Here is a 25229-nt window from a genome sequence, read left to right as displayed (position 1 = left end):
TGGAGGTGACAGGAGAATAATTTATTAGAACAGGGGTGACAAAAGTATTTCCTTCTTCGCATTTTATGGATTTGTCTGGTGTGCTTCTTCAAAATGGTATCCTCTGAAGAAGTTATAATAGTTGGCCTGTAATCACATTTTACCACACTAGATATGCATTTCAAAAATTACTTGCAATACACTTAAGTTGTTTCTTTTAGATGCCAGTTTTCACAAACACATATCCAATTTACCTGGAAGGCTCTTGAAGTACATGTGTTAATTAGAAAATAGCGGATTAATACTTACTTTGCTGCAAATATAAGGACCAGCTGCATATCTACTGCACACTGTGCTACCTAATATCCAATGGGTACTTCTAAATGTAGTCTACTGGAGTTGGTATTCTTAAATGATTCCTTTTTGAAGGAACACACAGTTTCCACCGTCACCTTAAGGAATCAATTTTACCAACAGAAATTTAGGATAGCTTGATCTAGGAGGCACATTTCAATACCTTTGGATACAAAAATTTCTTATGAAGAATCTGCCAGTATAATTGTTCCCATATGCTTTGCATGAATATATTTAAATAATTTGGGAATTAACATGAGTATTAAAGATAATTATGCTTGCAATTAAGCTTTCCATAAAGATAAGTCAAAGACTTACCTGTCTTTCATACAGACTGATTCCTGATGAAAAAGGTACTCTCAAGGTTCGAAGAAATATGCCTACATCATAATCATTATTGATAGAAGTGTCTGTGGAGTCTATCTTTCAATCACCAAATGTAAGCAGTTTCAAAGAAACAAAAAGTGATTGACTATTACCTGATGCAAGATGTAACAGACACATGATAGATCATTTGACCCATCTTAGTTTTCCTATCCATAGATACCATATAAGAACTAGGAGCAGGAGTAGGCAATTCAGCCCCTCAAGCCTGCCCCGCCACCCAATATGATCATGGCTGATCTCATCTCAGCCTCAACTCCACTTTGCTGCCCGTTCTCCATAACCCTTCAACCCTTTATTAATTAAAAATCTGTCTATCTCCTCCTTAAAATTTACTCAATGTCCCGGCATCCACCGCACTCTGGGGTAGTGAATTCCACAGACTCACGACCCTTTGAGAGAAGTAATTTCTCCTCATCTCTGTTTTAAATCTGCTACCCCTTATCCTAAAACTATGACCTCTCGTTCTAGATTGCCCCACAAGAGGAAACATCCTCTCTACGTCTACTTTGTCAATCCCCTTAATCATCTTATATACCTTAATTAGATCTCCTCTCATTCTTCTAAACTCTAGAGAGTAAAGGCCTAAACTGCTCAATCTCTCTTCATAAGACAAACCCCTCATCTCTGGAATAAATTTAGTGAACCTCCTCTGAACTGCCTCCAATGCAACTGCATCCCTCCTGAAGTAAGGGGACCAGAACTGTACACAATACTCCAGGTGCGGTCTCACTAATGCCTTGTCCAGTTGCAGCAACACTTTCCTACTTTTATACTCTATTCCTTTAGCAATAAATGTCAAAATTCCATTTGCCTTCCTTATTACCTGCTGTACCTGCGTACTAGTTTTCTGCGATTCATGCACGAGGACACTCAGATCCCTCAGCACCAAAGCACTCTGAAGTTTCTCTCCATTTAGATAATAATTTGCCGTTCTATTCTTCCGATGAAAATGGATACCCTCACACTTATCCACGTTAAACTCCATCTGCCAAATTTTGGCCCATTCACCTAACCTATCCATATTCATTTGTAAATTTCTTATTTCTTTATTGCAAATTACTATCCCACCTATTTTAGTGTCATCTGCAAATTTGGCTATAATACCTTCTATCCCTGCAACCAAGTCATTAATATAGATTGTAAATAGTTGGGGGCCCCGAGGACTGAACCTTGTAGCACCCGACTAGTTATATCTTGCCAACCAGAAAAAGACCCATTTATCCCAACTCTCTGTTTTCTGTTGGTTAGCCAATCCTCTATCCAAGCTAATAAATTGCCCCTAACCTCATGTGATCTTACCTTGTGTATTAACCTTTTGTGCGGCACCTTATCAAATGCCTTCTGGAAGTCCAGATATACTACATCTACAGGATCCCCATTCTAAGTTCCTCCCTTTCTATAACCTCTGCATTGCCTGTTACTATTGGGATGGTACTAGTGTCCTCCACCGTGAAAACTGAGGCAAAATACTGATTTAGTGTCTCCGCCATTTCTGTGTTCCCTCTATTAACTCCCCAGTCTCATCCTCCAAGGGACCAACATTCACTTTAGCTACTCTCTTCCCTTTTATATACTTATAGAAGATTTTGCTATCCGTTTTTATATTTTGCACTAGTTTTTTTTCATAATTTACCTTTGCACTTTTAATTACTTTTTTTTAGTAACCCTTTGTTGATCTTTAAAAGTTTCCCAATCTTCCAGCCTGCCGTATGCTTCAGTTTTTGTTATCCTTAACTTCCTTGCTTAGCCATGAATTTTTTTTCCCCCCCTTACAATTTTTCTTCCTCTCTGGAATATATTTTAGTTGGGAGGAATTGAATATCTCCTTAAACATCTGCCACTGCTCATCAACTGTCCTACCATTTAGTCTTCCTGCCCAGTCCACTAGGGCCAAATCTGTCCTCATGCCTAGGTAATTACCTTTGTTTAACTCCAGAACGCGAGTGTGAGACTCTAGTTTCTCACCCTCAAACGGAATTTGAAATTCTATCATGCTATCATCACTCTTCCCTAGAGGATCCTTAACTATGAGATCATTAATTAATCCCACCTCATTACACAATATGGTCTCTCATAATATCATCTAACTGTTTCTTAAAATATTCCAGAGGTTAGCCTGCACGACCCTACCCAGAAGCCGATTCCATGTGTTGACCATTCTTTGTGTGAAGAAATTCCTGATATTGATCCTAAATTTGCTTTTTATCACCTTTGAACCTGTGTCACATTGTCCTACTGCCATAGTTTACTTTGAAATGGTGTTTCAATTCTATTTTTTAAAATACTTTTTAAAAATGATAATCAGCAACAAAATTAACAGTTACTTGGACAAGTGTGGATTAATTAAGGAAAGCTAGCACAGATTTGTTAAAGGCAAATTGTGTTCAACTAACTTGATGGAGTTTTTCAATGAAGTAATAGAGGCGGTTGATGAGGGTAATAAGGTTGATGTGGCATAAACAGACTTTCAAAATGCATTTGATGAAGTGTCACATAATAGGCTTGTCAGCAAAGCTGAAGCTCGTGGAATAAAAGGGACAGTGGCAGCATGGATACGAGGTCGGCTGAGTGACAGGAAACATAGAGTAATGGTGAACGGTTGTCTTTCCGACTGGAAAAAAGTATAGAGCAGGGTTCCCCAGGGATCAGTACTAGCAGTACTGCTTTTCTTGACATATTTTAATGACCTAGGCTTGGGAGTGCATGGCACAATTTCAAATTTTGTAGATGACATAAGAACATGAAAACATAAGAAATAGGAGCAGAAGTAGGCCTGTCAGCCCCTCAAGCCAATCACAAAGCTTGGAAGTATTGTGAACCATCAAGAGGATAGTCATAACCTTCAAGAGGACATGGACAGGCTGGTGGAATCAGCGGACATGTGGCAGATGAAACTTAATGTAGGGAAGTGTGAAGTGAACACTTTGGGAGGAAGAACAAAGAGAACCAATATAAAATAAAGGGTACAATTCTAAAGGGGATGCAGGAACAGAGAGATCTGGTAGTATATGTACACAAATTACTGAAGATAGTAGAGGAGGTTGAGAAAGTGGTTAAAAAGGGATATGGGATCCTGGGCTTTATAAAGAGAAGCTTAGAGTACAAAAGCAAGGAAGATATGATGACCTTTTATAAAACACTGATTTAACCTCAACTGGAATATTACATCCAAATGTGGGTACCACACTTTAGGAAAGATGTGCAGGCTTTAGAGAGGGTGCAGAAAAGATTTACAAGAATGGTTCCAGGGATGAGGGACGTCAGTTACATGAATAGATTGGAGAAGCTAGGGTTGTTCTCCTTAGAGAAGAGAAGGTTGAGAGGAGATTTGCTAGAGATGTTCAAAATCCTGAGGGATCTAGACAGAGTACATAGAGACAAACTGTTCCCATTGGCAGAAGAGTCAAAAACCAGAGGACACCAATTTAAGGTGATTGGCAAAAGAATCAACAATGACATGAGGAAAAACATTTTTACACAGCGAGTGGTTAAGATCGGGAATGCCCTGCCAGATAGTGTGGAGGAAGCCATTATGAAAGTGATTCAGTTTTTTTTTCTTAAAATATTTTTTGAGGAATTCATAGTCAAACTGAATAAATGTTGGGCCAGTTTTTTTCAAGGGGGTAATCGACAGGGATGCTGAAAGAACTGGATTAGCAACAATGTATACAGGTTGTCACATGACCCAAATTAAAAATAGAAGAGGAACCCCAGTAACAGCGGAAGGTGTGGGCAGAGAAGTCAGTCAGTCACGTGCCTTGTTTGGACAAGCCCAGCAGCAGCAGCACACATCTGAGAGAGTAGAAAACTCCCAGGCTTTTGGTTGTAGGGTCAATGTGCATTTTACCTTCTGGAGTGAGTGGCTGATAAAGTCAGCCTGCTGCTGAAGAAGTGAAGGAAGAAAAGACCATAATCCATCTTGTTTTCCAACATCTCTGAAAGACCCTTAGAAATCCACCATGTCAATTCACCTCGTCCCCTGTCTTTGAAGAAAGCCTGCTAAAATAATTCTCAATGCCACCTGAAAAGAACGGTTCTAAAAGATCCCAGTGACCTGTCTACGGTGTACTCAGAAGTTAGACTGTATGCCAGTTTTGGAACAACATATCTCATCTGGTGTTTTCTTCAAAAATGAGCAAGTAATCAGCCTAAGTGGGTTTTTTTGTCCGTAACAGAGTTCTGAATTTTAAAAATCACTTTTACTTTTCTGGTTAACCAGTGTATGTTTGTGTGTGTGAGAGAGTATGAAGGGTTAAGGTAAAAAGGAAACCTTTAAAATTTAAAATCTGTGTGTTTATGCTTTACTTCATTACTAGTTAAGGCCTGTTCTACAATAAACTGATAATTTTGTTATCCATTAAAGAAACTTGTTTCGTGTGTTCTATTCCGGGAAAAGTAGAGTATATGATTGACTGTATTAGTAAGTGAGAAAATTAATATATGTTGTGACCTGTAGAGAAGTGGGACTAAAATAAACAGTGCATTCCACCGACCTCAGTCGTAATAAGGTAGATTCAATCTGGGCTTTCAAAAGGTAATTGGATAAGGACCTGGAGAGAAAGATTTTGCAGGGCTACGGTTAAGGGCGGGTAAGTAGGATTAGCAGAGTTGCTCTTGCAGAGATCCAGGAGGGACACAACAGTCAAAATGGCCTCCTTCTGTCTGTAGTAATTCTATGACGCTATACTGTTTACTATCTAATATACCATTATAAAAGCAACTCTCAGTTGCCTCCTCCAAGGATGTAAAGGACAATCTTCTCCAGTCTTTCCTACAGGAAACAGTTTTGCAGCTTTTCTTTGAACTATCATGAATTGTGGTGAAAAGAACCATGACAAGACATAAGATTGGAGGAAATTTGAATAGTTCTACATGGCAGATGGTAAATATTTTCACATTACTTTTAAAGAAGGAAATGGGAAAATTAGCTACAACCTAATCTTTTTGACCTGAGTCACCCAAATGTCCAGGGCACAGTCATTTCAGAATGAAAATAGCTCAAATTGCAGCCAAGTTTTTGTATAGTTTGGTGAATATTTTCCATGAAGCTCAAGCATATTCATTTAAAAAAAAATCAAAAACATGTTTTAGTACTATTGTTCAAATCTTAGTTCTCCACTACCTTATGAACATTTAAAGATGACTGTCGGGAAGTGACAGGAAAACCATCTATAACCTCTTGAATGTAACATCCAGAAAAATTATCAGTAAATGCTGATATTTTTGATGGCAACTAATTCTTATAACATCTATACGCAATACATTATAAGGCCCAATAAGACTTAGGATTAAAGCTAGTAAACTTTGAAAGATGGCGTAGGAATCGAAGAAAAGGCTGCAATTCTGACACCCCCTACAGTTAGTTGACAGGTAGGCTGGTGTGGGCTAACTTCCCAAAATTGGACTACCTGCAATAATTTTTAATGAACTCTAGTAAAACTGATGCTCCTCAAATACATCAATAACAAGCTTATTCAGGTTCCTAAGTCAGTTGATGAAGCCGTACTCAGACTTCACTATACCTCATGCACAGGATAGCCTGTCCAAGGTTTCAGCTTGATTTAAGGTCATAGCAACTTCGTGACCAGAAGACCCAGTAAATAGTAGTACAATTGGGATTTTTTTTTTAGCTTTGACACTTAAAGCAAAGGAGATAATGGTTGTAAATTCCCAGCACCGCCAGTGTAAGTATAGCAGAGCAAGACTTATGCTTGCTGAAATCAAGAAGGCAGACCTAACATAAGAACGTAAGAAATTCAGAATCTTATATGTTTCAATAAGATCACCTCTCATTCTTCTAAACTCCAATGAGTACAGGCCGGATCTGCTCAATCTTAAAGAGACCAAAATACACAACACTTTAGGTATGGTCTTGACAATTCCCTGTACAGTTGTAGCATGCCTTCCCTACTTATACACTTATCTCCCTTGCAATAAAGGCCAACATTCCATTTGCCTTCCTAATTACTTGCTGGACCTGCATGCTAATTTTTTGTGTTTCATGTACCATGATACCCAGATCCCTATGTACCGCAATATTCTGTAGTCTCTCTCCATTTAAATAACATTTTGCTTTTCTATTTTTCCTAGCAAAGAGGATAATCTCGCAATTTCCCACATTAAACTCCATCTGCCAGATTTTTGCCCACTCAATTTATCTACATCCCTTTGCAGACTCTTCATGTCCTCCCCATAACATGCTTTCCTACCTATCTTGAGATCATCAGCAAATCTGACTACAATACACACGACCCCTTCATCCAAGTCATTAATATAGATTGTAAATAGTTGAGGTCCTAGCATTCATCCCTGTGGCACCCCACTAGTTATAGTTTGCCAACCTGAAAATGACCCATTTATCCAGACTCTCTGTTTTCTGTTAGATAGCCAAACCTCCATCCATGCTGATATATTACCCCCAACACCATGAGCTCTTGTGCAGTAACTATTTATGTGGCACCTGATCAAATGCCTTTTGGAAATCCAAATACAGTACATCTACTGGTTCCCCTTTATCCACCCTGCTTGTTATATCCTCAAAGAACTCTAATAAATTTGTCAAACACAATTTCCCTTCATAAAACCATGTAAAATCTGCTTGATTGTATTCTGATTTTATAAATGTTCTGTTACTACTTCCTTAGTAATGGATTCCAACATTTTCCCAATGACAGATGTTAAGCTACCTGGCCTGTTGTTTCCTGCTCTCTATCTCCTTTCTTTCTTGAATAGGGGCATTACATTTACAGTTTTCCAATCTGCTGGGACCTTTCCAGAATTTAGGGAATTTTGGAAGATTATAACCAACGCATCCACTATCTCTGCAGCCACTGTTTTTACAAGCCTAGGATACAGGCCATCAGGTGTTAAATTCCAGAAAGCTTGTCGTGCAAGGATAAAGCTGCAGCCTATCTTTACCCAGTTTCACATTTATGGTACAGAGTAAAAGGATTACAAATGTGTAGCTCCCCACTCAAAACCCTCCACCAGTCTCAGTAAGAGTCTCCCCATAAGTGCTCAAGTAATACTCCAGTTAACACCCTCCACCTGCATATAATGAAACAATTGATACATAATTATCAGATCCAGGGACTTTTCATCCTTTAGTCCCATAAGTTTGTCTAGTACTTTTCTCTAGTGATAGTGATTGTTTTAAGTTATTCCCTCCCTTTTGCCCCCTGATTTTCTACTACTGTTGGGAAGCCTTTAGTGCCTTCTACCACAAAGATGTTCTAACACAAAATGTTTGTTCAAAGTCTCTGCCATTTCCTTGTGTCACGTTATTAATTCTCAAGTCTCATCCTTTAAAGAACCAAGATTTACTTTACCTACTCCCTTTTTATATACTTGTACAAGCTCTCACTGTTTTTATATTTCTTGCTAGTTTACTCTCAACCTATTTTCTTCCACTTAATATCTTTCGTCATTCTTTACTGGTTTCTAAAATTTTCATAATCTCTGGCCTACCACTAATCTTCTCAACAGCATATGGCTTTTCTTTCAATTTGATACCATCCTTAACTTCCTTGGTTTGAAACGGATGGTTCATTTTTATTTCTCAACAGAATGTATCTTTGTTGAGAATTATGAAATATCTCCTTCAATGTCTGTAACTGCTTATCTATTGTCTTACCTTTTAATCGATTTTCCCAGTCCACATTAGCCAAATCTGTCTTTATACCTTTGTAATTGCCTTTATTTAAGTTTAAGACACTAGTTTCAGGCCCACGTTTCTCACTCTCAAACTAAATGTGAATTTCTATCATGTTATGCTCACTCTTCCCAAGAAGATCCTTTACTATCAGATCATTAATTAATCCTTTCTCATTACACATTACCAGATCTAAAATAGCCTGTTTGCTGGTTGGTTCCACAACATAATGTTCTAAGAAACTGTCCCGAATACACCCTATGAACTGGTCCTCAAGGCTACATTTGCCAATTTGATTTGTCCAATCTATGAAGATTCAAGTCGCCCACGATTATTCTGGTACCTTTTTTACAAGCCCCCATTATTTCTTCATTTATACTCTATCCTACAGCATAGCTGCTGTTGGTGGGCCTATAGACTACTCCCACCAGCTACTTCTTTCCCTTGCTGTTTCTTATCTCCACCCAAACTGATTCTATATCTCAATCTTCTGAGCCAAGATTATTTCTCACTACAGTACTGCTTTAGTCCTTTATGAGCAGAGCTACTGGCCCCTCCTTTTCTATTCTGCCTATCCTTCCGAAATGTCAAATACCCCTGAATATTCAGTTCCCAGCTTTGTTCACGTTGCAACCACATCTCTAATGGCTATTAGATCATACCCATTTACTTCTATTTGTGCCATCAATTCATCTATCTTGTTACAAATGCTGCATGAATTCAAACAAAGAGCATTTAATTTTGTCTTTTTACAATTTTCCCCTACTCTGACCTTATTAGCTGGTGCACTCATATGTTTGTACACTCTGTCCTTTCCTATCACCCTCTGGTTACCATTACTCATATCAGTACCATGCACTATTGCCCTGTCCGTTCTCTTTAACTTTCTAAATTTCCCCTCACTTGATCCCTACCCTACCCTCCACCACTATGTAGTTTACATTCCTCTTTACAGCCCTAGTTATTTGATTTGCCAGAACACTGGTCCCAGCATGATTCAAGTGAAGCCCATCCCAATGGAACAGCTCCCTCTTTCCCCATTATTGCTGCCAGTGCCCCACGAATTAAAACCCATTTTTCCCACACCAATCTCTGAGCCACGCATTCAACTTTGATCTAATTGACCATATGCCAATTTGCTTGGGGCTCAAGTAGTAATCCAGAGATCATTACCTTTCTGGTTCTGCTTTATAATTTAGCTGCTAGCTGCTCATACTCCCTGAGTAAAATCTCTTCCTTAGTCCTATCTATGTCATAGGTAACTACGCAGACCATGACACCTGGAACTTTCCCCTCCCACTTCAAGTTCCAGTCCAGCCCTGAGTAGATGTCCTTAACCCTGGCACCAGACAGGAATCACAGCCTTTGGGACTCTCACTTTCAGCTACAGAGAACAGTATCTATTCCCCTAACTATACTGTCCCCTATCACTACTACATTCTTTTTTACACCCCAAATCTGAATGTCCCCCTGCACCACAGTGTTGTGGTCACTTTGCTCAACCTCGATTGAGTCCTTGCTCTCATCCATACAGGCTGCAAGAACCTCATACCTATTGGACAAGTACACGGGCTGAGGCTGCTCCAAGGTTACCTTCTGAATCCCCATCACTCGTAGTAGCACCCATCTGTCACTGACCATGGACCAAATCTGAAGTACTTAACCTAAGGGGGTGTGACTGCCTCCTGGAATCAAGTGTCCAGTTAACTTTCTCCCTCTTTGATGCATCGTAGAGTGCAATGCTCAGACTCCAGTTCAACAACTCTGAGCCAAAGTTCCTCGAACTTCAGACACTTACTGCAGATGTAGTTGGTGTGGATCACACTGGTGTCCACCAGCTCCAACATGCTACAGCTGCAACACATCATCTGCCTTGTATCCTCTATTGTATTTTATTTAACTAATTAGGTTTTCAAGCTTTGAAATATCATTTAACTATCTATATAGTTTTAATCCAGTTAATAACCTTGTTTAATTTATTACATTTAGTTTTATGCCTTAGGTCTTTACTGTAACTTAGCCAACAGCCCTAATTTAACTCTTTTTTTAATGTATTAAGCAACTACTGCTCTTACTGCCACCTCACCGAATTTCTACACTTGCCAAATTCCCTTGTACTCTGGTGAAATCTGCAGTCAGGTGAAGTTGCTCTGTGATGATTAATGATTAATCTTATGATTAATTCACTAACTGTTTTACTTACCCTGGTTGACCTTATCAGAAATTCTTGGGTCAACTAATTTTTATAATGCCAGTGAAACAAGGGCAAGTATCGTGCCAAACGGAGGCCAGAAGAGTCCAGAAAATTCAGAAAGTGGGTGACATTTCTGTAATTAAAGGGATCTATGCAGTTAAAGAGATGAACAGAGGAAGCAAAACGCTGGAGCTAAAGTAGGAAAAAGGCAAGTATCTAGCTTTTCAGAAGTGAACATGCTGCTGGTCAAATTATAGAAAGGAGGAATACAATAGCTGGTAAATCAGGGAACAAGCCATCACATTCAGAAGCACTGACCATCAAGAAGGATGCGACTGTGGGTGGAACCTCCATAACCCCAAGGAGCTATTGCAATGACAGTAAAAGTGTTTGCAGATGAATAAAATTACAAATAACGATTCAGAGAGAAATATATGGGTATTCTCTAAGCACAGCATGCCAGGAAACACCAGGCTACCAGAGGAGGATGTGCCAATAGCTGGCATTTGAGAGCACATGAAGAGGAAGAAATGAAGAAGTGGCTATAGTTAGATACCAATTCTGGCCTGGCAGTCAACAATAAGATGTGAGAATGTGAGAACATATACCTTTGAAATATTCTGCAGTCTCTTCATCAGCTGGCACTTTCTTCATGGGAGATCCACAAAGTAGCTGATTAAGAAAGAATGCTAAGATAGAAGACGTACCGAAGTTAATGATACTGTCTTTTCCTCCAGAGGCTACAAGCCAGGAGGCAGCAGAGAAGATTGCTGAAGAACTCGACTTTGCAATCCCCTCTTCCTCTGGCAACACTGGCAGCCACTTGCCTACTTGTCATTCACGGTCTCCCTTGCACTCAAGGGGATGCAGATAGTGAAAATGAGGAAATGACACATCGTGAGACACAGAGCATGAGGAAGCCAGAGGATACAGATGTTAGACTGCCGCCCTGCCTCTTAACCCTCTAGTTGAAACAGAGCTACAATCCTAGCTTGATTAAGTATAAAAGCATCATGACTGCTCCTAGTAAATCATGAATTCACAAGCAAAAAGCTATGCCTGTTGACATAAATTAGCTGCACCTTCAGAAACTGGAAACCCCTTTGCTGTCCTTAAAAATATAGGGAATTACATTTGAGGCACACAACGCAATCAGTAGACCTGGCAATCCTGCGAAATTCAGCAATTCTGATAAATTTGTTGGGCCTCAGTCATCTGTGTGGGAGCACAGTTAAATTGTGTAAATTGAACTGCCATGGTAAAGGCAGCATTGATGACTTGCCTTATCGAAGAGTGCACCACAAATTGATTAATCTGACAAAAATTCCCTTTGGTTCCCTGAAATAAGACCATGGCATACAAGGTGACAACTCTGGTCACTTTTTCCTCCATTGTCAGGGCTCTGCATGTTAGCAACCTCAGCTGCAACTCTATCTGTAGCAAGAAACAAAGCTCCTCCAAAGCTTCATGACTAAATCGCAACCTTCTGCGACAGAGTTTCTTAGCTGTCAGGTTTATCTCAGTTGTAGAACTCTCACTTAAGTCAGAAGGTCGTGGGTACAAACTTCAGAGATTTAAGTACGTAATCTAGGCTAACATTTCTCTGTGCAATAAAGGGACTGCTGCATTGTCAGAGATTCTGCCTTTCAGATGAGACGTTAAACCATGGCTCCATCTGCCCTCGCAGGTGAATGCAAAATATTCCCTGGCATTATTCCAAGAATAACAGGGTAATTCTCTGGATGTCCTGGCCAGTAGTTATCCATCACATGCATCGCTGAAACAGATTATCTGGTCATTCATCTCAATGCTGTGCACAAATTAGCTGCTGCATTTCTCTACATTTTGTTTCCCTTACAACAGTGCCTAGGCATCAAAAATATCTCTCTGGACAGCCTGCCATAAATGTAAGTTCTTTCTTTCTTGGGAAAGTTTTGGAAAGTGCAAAAAGGGTCTATCCATCCTGCTGGAAGGGCAGTGCTAGGATGGGTTGGCTCTCCTCTGGTGCAAACTAAATAATGTGGCTTCTTTTACAGCCCCTCTTCCTCCAGCATATAGGTCATGTAAAGTGAGATTCCCAGTAGAAAACTCATTGTATGAACTTCAGATTCAAGTTCAGTAATTGCCTTGAAATAGAAAGCTTTCCAAAGGGAATGGAGAACGTAAGGAAAGGCTTCCTGAGTAGGATTGTGGATATCTTTTGCAATACCTGTGTGAATTATAAGATAGGGCCACAAGTTTCCACAAGCAATCTCAATTAAGCAGTGTCCCTTTAGCCAAGTATTTATGGCTTAAGAAACAGGTTCTGGCAAACTCCACCTTTTAATTAGTGGTGCATATTCTCAAGGTCGGATGGGAAGGCGGAAATCACAAAATTTAGGGAGGGTAACTTCTTCCCATGTGTAAACTGTCATTCGTATGTGGCCGCCACTGTAACTGTAGGTGTTCCTTTATCCCAATCTGAAACAAACTGAATTTATGCTGGGGTGCTTCTCCTGTGGAACCCCATCAGATGCTCCTGGCCCTGCAAATGGTTAACTATTAATCTATATTCTGCTCCAACCAAGGAATTCCAGGGCAAATAAAGAAACCAGTATCAGCAGGGAATGAAATAGACACTGCTGTAACTAGGAAGGATAAGGCACTAAACACATTAAAAACAGAATTATATATTTTGGTAGTAATGTGCATTTTATGCAACACCATACAATTATCTCGAGTGCCAAATCTGCATCTTCTGTACTTATCTATAGAGAAATAGCTTCAATTTTAATGGTTCACTTTTATTTGCAGGTTTTGCTCTGCCTGGATAGAAGCTAATAATAACTGCTCTGCTTATAATTGATATTCAATATCATCAGTATTTCGAATTCCTGTCACAACTAATATTTGAAACATTAATAAGCACAACATATTGTTTCAGTGGACATACCTTACGTACAGTTTATGTACATACCAATGAATTGTTCATGTCCTTTTTGGGTTTCATATTATTATCTTCTTTCTTTTTTTTGTGGCGAAAGGAAATTCCTGCCTGGAAAATTATACGTGGTGCTGGCCTTTGTCTGAGACTGCTTTCCCAACCTGATACTCCTCGTCGTTTTGCCTATGGGCAACATACAGCCATTAAAACACAGGTTTCAAGTTGACTCTGGTTAGCTTCTTTGCGCTAAACAAGGACAACCATGTATTCCAGTGCACAAACTGGAAAATATAAACAAAAGACACAGCAACAGGACTATAATAGATTTATTATTTTTTATTGGCAACCAAGATGAATTGGCAAGTTGCATTGTGCAGGACACCATCAAGGTTCAAAACAGAAGACAAGGTAATTTTGATTAGAAAGCAGATGATACTAAACATTTGTTTTAAGGGCTAAAATTGCAGGAAGAAGGAAAGACCCAGGGAAGTAAGGAGTTTCATAGTTTAGATATCCTGGGAAAGAATGAGTTAGAATAGGAGACCCAGCAATGAGTCTTGATATCTACACTAAGGTTTAAGAGCAGGGAGAGAGCCTGTATGATGGCATATTTGCAGTTTAGGAAAAAGAAAACTTCAGAGAAGCACGGACCATGTAATAGCAATAAAATAGAGGCAAGAATGTTTGCCCTGAGAAACAGATTAGAGCCACAGTTGAGAGAAGTATCACCTATCAAACATTCATGTTTTCTGGGATCACAATCAAGCATGTGAGAGAGGTGTTAGAAGAGCCTCCCAAATATAGGAGCAATATTCAAGACCTACATGGATTTGGGCTTTATAGAGAGTTAAGAGAGGTTGAGAGGAAACCTCACAAGAGGAAACCAAGCGTCCTGTAGGCAATTACAGCAATGGAAGAGATGAGACTTCCCTTTAAGGTCAAAGATATTGAGGCCAAGAATATCAACAGGCACAGAAGAACCAAGGGTAAAGCCACCAAGGGTAAAGCCCATCAACAGTAAGAGGTAGTAGCTGTTGGTTAGATCTACAAGAAGCAGTACCATATTAGATATGTGAAGTCAAATCCATTTAGTATGCCATAATAACAAATTTGTTTTCCTTTAAAGCAATATTTTAAATGAACCAGTGTTATTTCTCACGTAATTTAATGTCTTAAGAAACCATTTGTTATCCAAAATGAAAATATTTGCACTATTCAGGAAACCTGCTCAAGAAGCTGGACTTTTTATAGTAAATATATCCTCCTCCATCACACAGATCTCCTTTTTCCACCTCTATAACATCGCCTGTCTCCAGGCCTGCCTCATACCACCTGCTGTCAGAACTCTCATCTACACCTTTGCTATCTCCAAACTCAACTAATCTAATGGTCTCCTACCCTTTGCCTTCCGTGTATTTCAAACCATTCAAAATTCAGATGCCTGTATTCGAACCCACACCAAGTCTTCCTTATGTAATAACTCTGCTTTCACTGACCTACATTGGCTCTCAGTGCTTCAACATGTCCAATTTAAAATTTTCATCCTGTGTTCAAATACCTTCATAGCTTCATTCCTCCCTATCTTTGTTAGCTCCTTCAGCCCTACAACCCTCCAGGAACTCTGCATTCTTCTGAACTCTGGCCTCTTGTGACATGGGTGCAGTCAATCACAGTTTGGGTGAAGCCTGCTATGGCAGAAAAGCCTGTTGATCTTTCCTTCTGACTGTTGGTGTCCGTGGGGAATACAATGAAATTATTGGCTTTGGCAAAGGCTTCCGTGAACTGCTCGATGTAGGCATGGACTGCAGACTGACTAATGTAACCAATGGCACCTGCTACAGCCTGGAAACAGCCTGAGGCATAAGTGCCACAGGCAATGCATGGCCAGCTGGGAGGTTTTATTGTAACAGGCTGCACAGGCTAGTAACAGCATCTCTGAAGAACAGCCTCTTGATGCACTACCCCTCAAAACTGAAAGCAATTGACTCAGGGCCCATAGATCTGCCGGGCAGGGTTGGAATACCTGTAAGCAGCTGTCCTCAAAGCCCCAATTGCAATCCATGTGGTTTCCCAACCCACTACTTGTCCTGTCACTTCTCTTCCTCCAACTAGAGAGAGTGGCTATAATGTCTCCAATCTTGAATGCTGAGCTTCTTGATTGTTATGAAGCAGAAACAAACTGTAATTTAGCAAATTCCAATGGAGAAACATGAAAAAATCCAACCAGGTGCATTACAAACAGATTCCAATGCCCTGACTGCTTGCAGATGAGCCTCCATTTAAATAGTGCTTCATACCCAAGACTAGGCAGGTCCAGCTTTTAATGCTACTTCTACTTTTTCCAGTGAAAATGGCATTGAGGTCTCTCAGGAAGTCAGCAACTTTTCATAGTCACGCCACCCCAACCAATGCCTGCCATAGTGCCAACAAGTCAGCCGCAACAGCTGAACCGCAGCAGCCTACGGTTGAGCCAGCACAGATTTCATCACTCAGATGTCACCAGCCACAAGCATCTAAAGTCTCTTTGCATGAGGAACAACACCCTTCCAATTGCTCTGCTCAAGCCACTAGGATAGTGCCTCATATGATTAGTACATAGGAAATCTTCTTTAAAGAAAAGCACTGTGGGTTGATCACCTAAGTGAGAAACGAATGGAAAATTTATTATGTTTGGCATCAAATTAATCACCTTTATCATATTTGACATTTTGGTCTGCAGTATGGTTTCATAACTACTTCTGAGTCTCCATTGTCTGAATGTCATTGATATAGAAGTTCTCTAAACGGTTTGAATGTTCTTCAAAGCAAGATACAAGGCATGAGGAAGAATGTACAAGGACTGTTATGCAGAGGAGCTCTGTCCTAAGTTATCAAGGCAGGGCTGTGAGAAGCTCCTTTCATCTTACATTGAAGAATATTCAAACCATTTAGCGAACTTCTCTATCTCTGCTATTCTGGCGACAAGTTGCAGATGTGACGCTTCTCCCTCAGCTGCTTCTTTTTCTTCCCGAGTTCTTCCTTACCAATGACATCTGTGATGTTGCTGCTCTGCCTCCTCCAAATGCAAGTCTCTCTGCAATGCAATGTTGTGCCAGATGCAGCCGACCACAATGATGCATAACACTATCCCGGCACAATGTAGGAATCTAGACACCTAAATCTCTGCTTGAGCATTCCTATTGTGTGCTTTATTGTGCCCTGGCTTTGATTATATTTGTATATATTCCTGCTTTTATTTCAGATGTCCAGCATCTGCCCTGTTTTAGTTTCGATTTATATTTGTGCTGTTTGAATGTGGTGATGTCATCAGCCAAGTCCACAGATCCATCAACCTGCCATCCTCAAGCAACCATCGTATCGCGTTCCCCACAAGGTTGAGTGGAGTGGGAATGGTGCAGCACCCGAGTATAAAAGCTTTGTGCCAGTTTCCTAGGTACCTTGTATAAACCTGCATGATGCTGTTCCTCTAATCAACCATTAGCTGTACACTGATAAAGTGGTATCCTTTTCTACCTGAGTACAATCAATGCATATAAGGAAAGCCTGCAAAGTCACAAGCTCTCTCCTGTTGACTGTCAATGTGGAAGGTGATGTATTGCTCGACCCTGGCAAAGAGAGCATCAGTCATCTGTTTAACGCTGCTGCAAACTGTGAACTAAGAGATTCCGCTGATGTTTTCTGTAGGAGGAGGAAAGGATTCAGTGGCATAAAAATTCAGAGCTGTGGTGACTTTGACAGTCAGTGGCATGGCATGCACCCCTGGTCAGCAGACAGTAGATCCTGTTGCAGGCATTTGCAGAGGTCTGCGACAACCTCCCTGGAGAAGCGCAGCCTCCTCTTGCATTGAAGAAAGATTCTAGTCTCAAATGTTAACTGGCCAGTTCTCCACACATGCTTCCTGTCCTTTGGACTATTTCCAACTTATTCTGTTTTTGCTTCAGTTGTCTCTGAAGCCGAGTGGCCAATTTTGAACTTTAAAAAAAAATCTTTCATGGGATGTGAGCATTGCTGGCAAGGCCAGCATTTGTTGCCATCCCTAACTGCCCTTGAGAAGGTGTGAGAGATGCCAAACAATAACCCAAGCATTTTTTGCTTATACTGTTGGATGAGCACAAACCTGTGGCACAATCTAACTATTATTTATCTGTTTAGATAAGGATGGATAAATAGTTTCCATAATTTTCATGGTGCAGAGAAATGGGGCAGGGTTTTCGGGCCCCACTCAGGTCGAGAACAGTAGCGAACAAGGCCGGAAAATACCAGTGCCAGCTGGCATGCCAGTTTCCCGACACGTTCCCAGCACCAGCCATTTTAGGGGAGGCAGGTTCAGGTCCCGGCAAGGCTGCCCGCACCCACGATGCAAGCAGCCAATTAGGCTCGTTAAGAGCCTTGTTAAAGACAATTTACAGGAGGCCAACTGGGATTGTCCAGTTGGCCTTCAGTTCCTCAACGTGATGTGAGGCAGTTCAGCTGCCTGGAAACAGGTACTCAAGTGGCAGGCCAGGGGAGCCAGCGCTCCAGGCAGGCCTGGAGGCCCTCATTACCTGCCTGGATGTGGCTGCAGCTAAAAGCCGCCATGTAGAAGGATTCACTACCCACAGTGGTGGCCTGGCTGCTTTTTCTGGTTTTTATTTAAATTTTTATAAATGTTAGGGTGAGGGTGCTTCCATGTTGAAGCACCCTCTCAGTTACTTACCCTTTATTGCTGCCGGCTGTTCCTCTCAAGCTGGAAGGCCTCTGATTGGCCCCCCAGCTTTGCTGCCCTTGATTGGACAGGGAACCTTTAGGGGCCGCCTCCATAAAAATCCCAGGTCGATGACTTGGGGGCATGTTCGAGACCCGGAAACAATCTTGGCTCCTGTTTCCTGCCCCAAATGTGAAAATTCAGCCCAAACTATGCTGAAGACGTGTCCTTCATAAAGGTTGGAGACTACATAATTACATTTTATGTAAATTAGGCCCCTATTCCTTAATTATTCAGTAGATGAGCTGGACTCTTGATCTAATTAATTGACGAGAGCTACTTTGCTTGCCCCCACAGGCTTGTAATAACATGGTTTGACCAGATTTTTAAAATTATCATACCAGAAATGGTCAATGCCAAGTGTCAATCAATATGCAATAAACAAGTACAAGCCTTGGGGCAGCATCTTATAAAACTTGTTTTTAAACAAGATAACTGTTTTATCTGTTACATACTCAGCTCATCTGCTCAATCTTGTTGGTACCGTATGTAGAAACATATTCAGACAAAAGACTATTTGATTGCAACTGAAAAGCACTTTTACATTAAGCTATTCCATCTTTGCAACAATTTGGACACTTGACAAACTCACCTTCTATAAAACCTCTATTATAGTTTATTAAAACAACTAAAACGGCTTTTATCTGTTGTACCTCAAGCATCACAGTTCAGCTGAACAATCTGAAAAAAATAAATAAATAAGAAAGAAGGAAAGCCAATCATTTCCTGCTAGCTTTTCAAACTTTTAGAAACTGGTCTCTGGCAGGGATTTCGGAACAGATGCCAATCTACATTCTTGGCTTCATCTCACCCTCACACGCTTAGCACTGCTGCAAGGCTCACATAAACATCTCACAGCTTGCACACACTGACATTTATTCACCCATGACAGTTACATCACCTAAACACACTGTACCACACTCAATGACACACTTTCCTCTCTCTTTTAGGATAAGATGGCTCAAAACTGGTGGCAGCAGCACCTAACCAACAGGGGATAGGCATGGCTGCCATCCTTACGTCGATGCAGCAGACGGCACTCAGCAGTATCATTGCAGCCGTCACCGAGGCTATGGAAAGCAGCATCACTGAAGCCATCCAGGAAAACGGTACGTTCCTGCCTTATGCACCTTCTAAAATCCCATTTCACCGGCATCCGGCAATCTGGCTTAATGTACAAGCTGCAGATGGTGTAGCCATGCATCTCTTGCTTGCTTTCTTTCTTGCTTCTCTTGCTTGCCCCATATCCCTCCTCTCTCATCGCAACCCTTCCCTTGTGCATTTATTCTTTCAGATACCCAAGAATTGCAAGGTGGCCAGTCAGTGATGCCAGAGTATGAAGGCCCAGAGGAAAAGCAGACCTCTAAGGAAGAAGCACCGTCACCTGATCTGACACGCATAGCCACCAGCTCATAGGCCCAACCATCTTTAGCTGTTTCATCAATAACCTTCCTTCCATCATAAGGTTAGAAGTGGAGATGTTCACTGATGATTGCACAATGTTCGCAAATCCTCAGATACTGAAGCATTCTGTGCCTGCATGCAGGAGGACCTGGGCAACATTCAGGCTTGGGCTGATAAGTGACAAGTAACATTTGTGCCACACAAGTGCTAGGCAATGACCATCTCCAATAAGAGAAGCTAACCATTTCCTGGTGACATTCAATGGCATTACCATTACAGAATCCCTCACTATCAACATCTTGGGGGTCATCTTTGACCAGAAACTGAACTGAACTGTGGCTACAAAAACAGGTAAGAGGCTGGGAATTCTGAGGCACCACCTGACTCCCCAAAGCCTGTCCACCATCTACAAGCCAAAAGTTAGGAGAGTGATGGAATACTCTCCACTTGCCTGGATGAGTGTGGCTCCAACAACACTCAAGAAGCTTGACACCATCCAGTACAAAGCAGCCCGCTTGATTGGCACTCCATCCACCAACTTAAACATTCACCCCCTTCAACACCAATGCACAGTGGCAGCAGTGTGTACTACATGCATTGCATTGCAGCAACCCGCCAAGGCTCCTTCGACAGCACCTTCCAAAACCGTGACCTCTACCAACTAGAAGAACAAGGGCAGCAGACAGATGGGACCACCACCACCTGCAAATTTCCCTCCAAGCCAGAAACCATCCTGACTTGGAACTATATGCTGTTACTTCACTGTTGCTGGATCAAAATCCTGGAACTCCCTCCTTAACAGCACTGTGGATACGTACACCACAAGAACTGCAGCGATTCAAGAAGGTGGCTCACCACCATCTTCTCAAGGGCAATTAGGGATGGGCATCAAATGCTGGTCTAGCCAGCAACACCCACATCCCATGAAATAATTTTTAAAAAGTACTGGCACTGCATGTACCTTCGAGGGCATGCAGTCACTGCATGCAGTGACTCAGTGGACAAAAGTGGGATTCAGCCCAGGACAGAGGGAAAGGATTGCGCATTTGCCAGCTGAACGGAGGGAGAGGTCGCACACAGATTCTACTGCAGAGGATTCAGATTAGGACTTCAAAGGGGTGGTGAACAGGAAAAGGCTGATGGGCATGCACAGAGAAATGCCTGGTGCACTGGCAGGCCTCTCAGAGAGCCTTTTGTCACTGTCAAGGAGCATGGAGGAATCCAGCTTCAACTTGGCACAGGGTTTCGCAGAGAGCTTGGAATCCATCCTTTCCAGTGTGGAAATGGTTTCAACAGCAGTCCAACAACCTGCGCTCCAGCACATTACTAGGACTGCTGAGGCACTGCCCTGGGAAAGTGTCAGTGGTTTCATGGTGCACAAACCAGTTGTCCTCGCTCAGGATGACAGCATTCGCAGTCCTACCACTGCACTCTGCCAGTGCTCCTGCTGTCGCCTTTTCGCCAGCCAAGACAGACAGCTACCGTGCATGCCGAGATGTTGCAGTCCAAAGCTGGACACTTAAGGCCCAGAGCTGCTCGAGGGCATCCTGCAAGGCTACCTGCAGTCTGTCCCATTGACAGTCAGCAGCTTTCCACCAGTCATGCTGAAGCCACTGGGATGGCACTATGTAGGAGCACTAGGCCCGCAAGACAGGCACTAAGGGAATGCATGGGGTGCATAGTTGAATATTGTATGCATTATTGGAACGGTTATTGGATCAGGTTGATACAGAATGGTTACTTTTATTTCAGGGTTGTGGCCAAGCGTACGCTGTAATGGTCTGTAACAGAAAGGTGGGAAATTGTTGAGGATCTGAGGAGTTATTCAGGGGAACCAGAGTCTGATGAGATGCACACAGACTGCTTGTCCAAAGCACTGATGTGCCAGCTGCCTCCTTCCTTTCACCTGCTCCTTTTCCTCCTCCTCCTCCTCAAGTGGTCATTGTTGCCCTGGTAACAAGGACTGCACCCTCATGGCCAGGTGGTGGAGGACACAGCAGAACACCAAAAATTGGAAGACATGTTTTGCCAAGTACAGGAGGACACCCTCCTCACAGTTCAAGCAGTGGAACTGTTGCTCAGGACACTGATGGACTGCTCCATGATGTTCCTAGTTGCAGCATGCAGCATGGTTCTCAGTGTAGGAGCATTGTCCAAGTATGGTTTGTTTGCAGAGGGAAGTCATTAGTTACATGTACAACAGGTCGCCCTCGTCACCAAGCAGCCACCCTCTAGTTCAATGTAGTGGCTCAAAGATGGTGGGAACAGCAGACAGGCACAAGATGAAAGCATGATGACTGCTGCCAGGATAGCGCACATTCATCAACATGATGTTCTGTGTGTTCTAACGTTGAGTGTGTGGTACCTCTTTACGGCTGCAAGGCCATGTGTGTGCAGTCAAAAGCTCCCTCCACCATTTGGTAGTCCATTATCCTGGCAACGCTCATGCCTTCTCCTCCTGCTGTTACGACCAAGGTGGGAGGAGTGCACTGTCTTTTCCAGTTCCATTTCTCCACAGGTCATAACATATATTTAAATGTTTACCCAGTTACTGATGTGGTCAATCATATACTCTACTCTTTATCCCAGAATAACATACACCAACCAGGTTTCGTTAATAAATAACAAAATTATCAGTTTATTATAAAACAAGACTTAACCAGTGACGAAACAAAGCATTAGCACACAGAGTGAAATATGAAAGTTCCCTTTTACCTTGGCTACACACACACATACCACACACACTGGAAAAAAGAAAAAAAAATACTTTGGCCAAATATTTGCTAATTCTTGACGAAAAAAAGATGTGGAAAGATGTCAGTTGTCCCTTTATTCCGGTGTCCCAAATGCAAGTAGACGGCCATCATTGGCATCTTTCTAGAACAGCTCTTTTCAGGCGACGTTGAAGATCAGTTTGACAAGCTTTCCAGGAGAAATGCAGCAACAGGGATTTCTGTCAGGCATTTCAGAAGGAATGCAGCATCAATTTCTCTATTTCTTATACTCGCTTCTAAGAGCTTCTCAAAGAGATGGAAAAGCTGGCAGGCTTTTCAAAGAGATGGAAAAGGCTGAGCTGTGGTTTTGTCCTTGGCAGGTTTATTTTTAAACTCCTTTCAAAATACTGTCCACACCCCAACTGACTGTCCAAAGTGAAACCAAAAACTATATCTCAACAGACAAGCCTCCTGACCCTAGAATCTTGACCTGTCACTTCTCTGTAAACATCCTCCCCAGGTCAAAAATTATCTGAAGACAGGTGACTTCCAGCAAGAGATGTTTACAAACCAAGTCGAAAAGACCTTCTGATGGCCTCTCTTTTTTAAAAAAAAAGTGTCCTGCATCTATGGAATTCTTTTCAGTTTTAAAACCCAAGTCCTCAAAAAATGTTTTACAAAAAATGGAAGCACTTTCGTAACATTGCTTCTCTTTGCTTTGAGTGAATACAATGAAGTCCCCTCTCCTGGTATACAGGGCGTCTGTCACCTTCCAGATGCAGCGATGCATAGCAAACTACGATATGTTGCCGATGTTGCTAGCTCCAGCCCAGAAAGATACACTGGCGTAGAAATTAAGGGCCACAGTGACAGCCACTGGCAGCACCATCCTCGCCCTGATCTGAGGCTGCACGTCCAGTTCGAGGAGGTGGCATAGTTCTGTAACCACCTTATTGGTGAAGCGCAGTTGCCATCAAGACTGCTCCTTGCTAAGATGCAGGTAGAAGTGCTCTCTGAAGAATCTAGGTGGGTAAGGCCTCCTGCTGAGAGCCCTTCTTCTCCTCCCTCCATTAGCCTCCCTCTCTTCTATGCTGCCTTTGCTCCATCTCCCTGTTATGCTGCAGCCCAAGGGAAACTGCAAGTATAGGCCAGATGACTAGGAGCAAGTGGTGTACTCAGAGGCCTTTTGAAACTGCACAGCTCCTTCCAAAGGTCCTGCACTACTTTCCTCTGACTTAAAAGATCTTCTGTCAACCACTCCAACAACACCATACTACCACTAACTCCAGAAAGCAAGTAAATAGTCAAAAGCACCTCACTGTCAGCTGAATAGTGATCCTTTAGATAGCACTGTGCGGCGGGTGGCGGGGGGGGGGGGGGGGGGGACCTGGTTCCTCGTGCAGTTTAGGTATGGCAAGGTCCAAAATGGCAGATCAGGCGTCAAGACCACATTACATACTGACTGATGTCACAAGCTACCCATTCTGCATACCTCCAGCACAGACATGGGCATCCGCACTATCACCTTCCACAACATGGCAATCAGCATGAGTTGCACTGGATGTGCTTGGGAGCAGACCAGCCACCATATTTTTCCTGAACTGGAACTACTGACACTACAGAGCCCAACTTTGTGGCCTTTCTCTTTTGGTTGGCCGCTTTCAACTTTCTACCTCCTTATGACTTAAGGCTTACTTTCACTTCCAAACAGCCCAGTCAACTCTCTTGTTTTAACCTTCTCTTTGCCATATTGGCTTAGACCCTTTCCCATAGCTCTAGTTAATCTCCTTGCAAGAATACTGGTCCTAGGTTTGTTGAGCTGTAGGCTATCCTACTAGTATAGATGCAAAATGATCAAGCAATTCCATTCATCATAACTTCCAGATTGAAGATGAGAGAATCAATTATGCAATCTAGTTCACAATTCTAAAACTATTCAAAATAAATTATTTGGTAAACTGGATTCTCCATATTTTCTTTCCATGTTGACAAGCAGGAAATTCTGCTCTTCCCAATGAAACAACTTTAAGATTAAACTGATATATTGAGATATAAATCAAGTCCAGTGTATTTTGCTCTGTTTATTCTCATTTTGTCGAACACCTACAGCTATTAGTAGAAATATTTGGTAAATGTAAAATTCAAAGGAATCTCACCGCTTCACAGCCACCTTGACATCTCAATTTAGCCTTCGGCCTTCCATCTGCGTGTTTTCTTCTTTGGTTGCTTTCACTGGATATAATCTCCATGTCAGAATCTGAGCGGGACAAAACAGCTTAATTAAAAAAACAGAAGCGAGTTAAAACTTGAAACACAATGCATGATTCTTCTGAAACTCCTTGAATTTGTTGTCAGGGTAGAAACTGGATTGTGGAAGCTGAAAGTCATTTTTTTTTGTTGCTGTTGCCTCTGTATCGTTCTCCCTTTTGGAAGACTTCCCTGCCATATAAGTGAAGTAGCTGTACCAAGAAGTATTACCTGCTTTCCACTGCTACATAAATGAAGAAGGATCCCCGACAGACTCCAGCATTTATATATTGACTTTTCAACATCGGAAACAGCTGGGATATAGGATATTCACTCACTGATAAGAAATTCATCAGTTGAGAATATATGAGGTAGTCAAAGTAATAATTGAAAAGTGATTCATTAGCTTTAAAACATGCTCTTGGCTTTCTTAATAATAGTATGTTTTTTTTCTTTAAGTCTGGAATTGAAATAAGAACTAAACCAGCCCTTGCTCCTCTATCACTATTTTGGACTAGCAAACTATTATTTTTTTGGTATTGAATACTAAGGTAACAGACTTTACAAAAAATGAGTACATCAATTAATCAACAGACACAATGAGATTTGTAAGTATTGATTATTCAAATCTG

At 41.6% G+C, this 25229-nt stretch overlaps 1 protein-coding gene across 5 annotated transcripts in view; it reads right to left on the bottom strand.

The window, feature by feature from the left end:
* LOC137378196 (DNA (cytosine-5)-methyltransferase 3B-like) overlaps positions 1-25229 on the bottom strand; it is a 313202-nt gene that overhangs the window by 186248 nt on the left and 101725 nt on the right. For all 5 annotated transcript variants that reach the window (XM_068048370.1, XM_068048373.1, XM_068048372.1 and 2 more), the window contains exons 4-5: positions 24507-24607; positions 13522-13671 (exon numbers count right to left, since the gene is read on the bottom strand). In XM_068048370.1, the coding sequence (XP_067904471.1) occupies positions 13522-13671; positions 24507-24607 (251 nt within the window). The remainder of the gene's footprint in view (positions 1-13521; positions 13672-24506; positions 24608-25229) is intronic.

The sequence above is a fragment of the Heterodontus francisci genome, chromosome 16 (genome assembly GCF_036365525.1).
Source record: "Heterodontus francisci isolate sHetFra1 chromosome 16, sHetFra1.hap1, whole genome shotgun sequence".
In the NCBI taxonomy this organism is placed as follows: Eukaryota; Metazoa; Chordata; class Chondrichthyes; order Heterodontiformes; family Heterodontidae; genus Heterodontus; species Heterodontus francisci.
The sequence above is the reverse complement of the archived record's forward strand: the minus strand, read 5'-3'. Positions and strand labels throughout refer to the sequence as shown.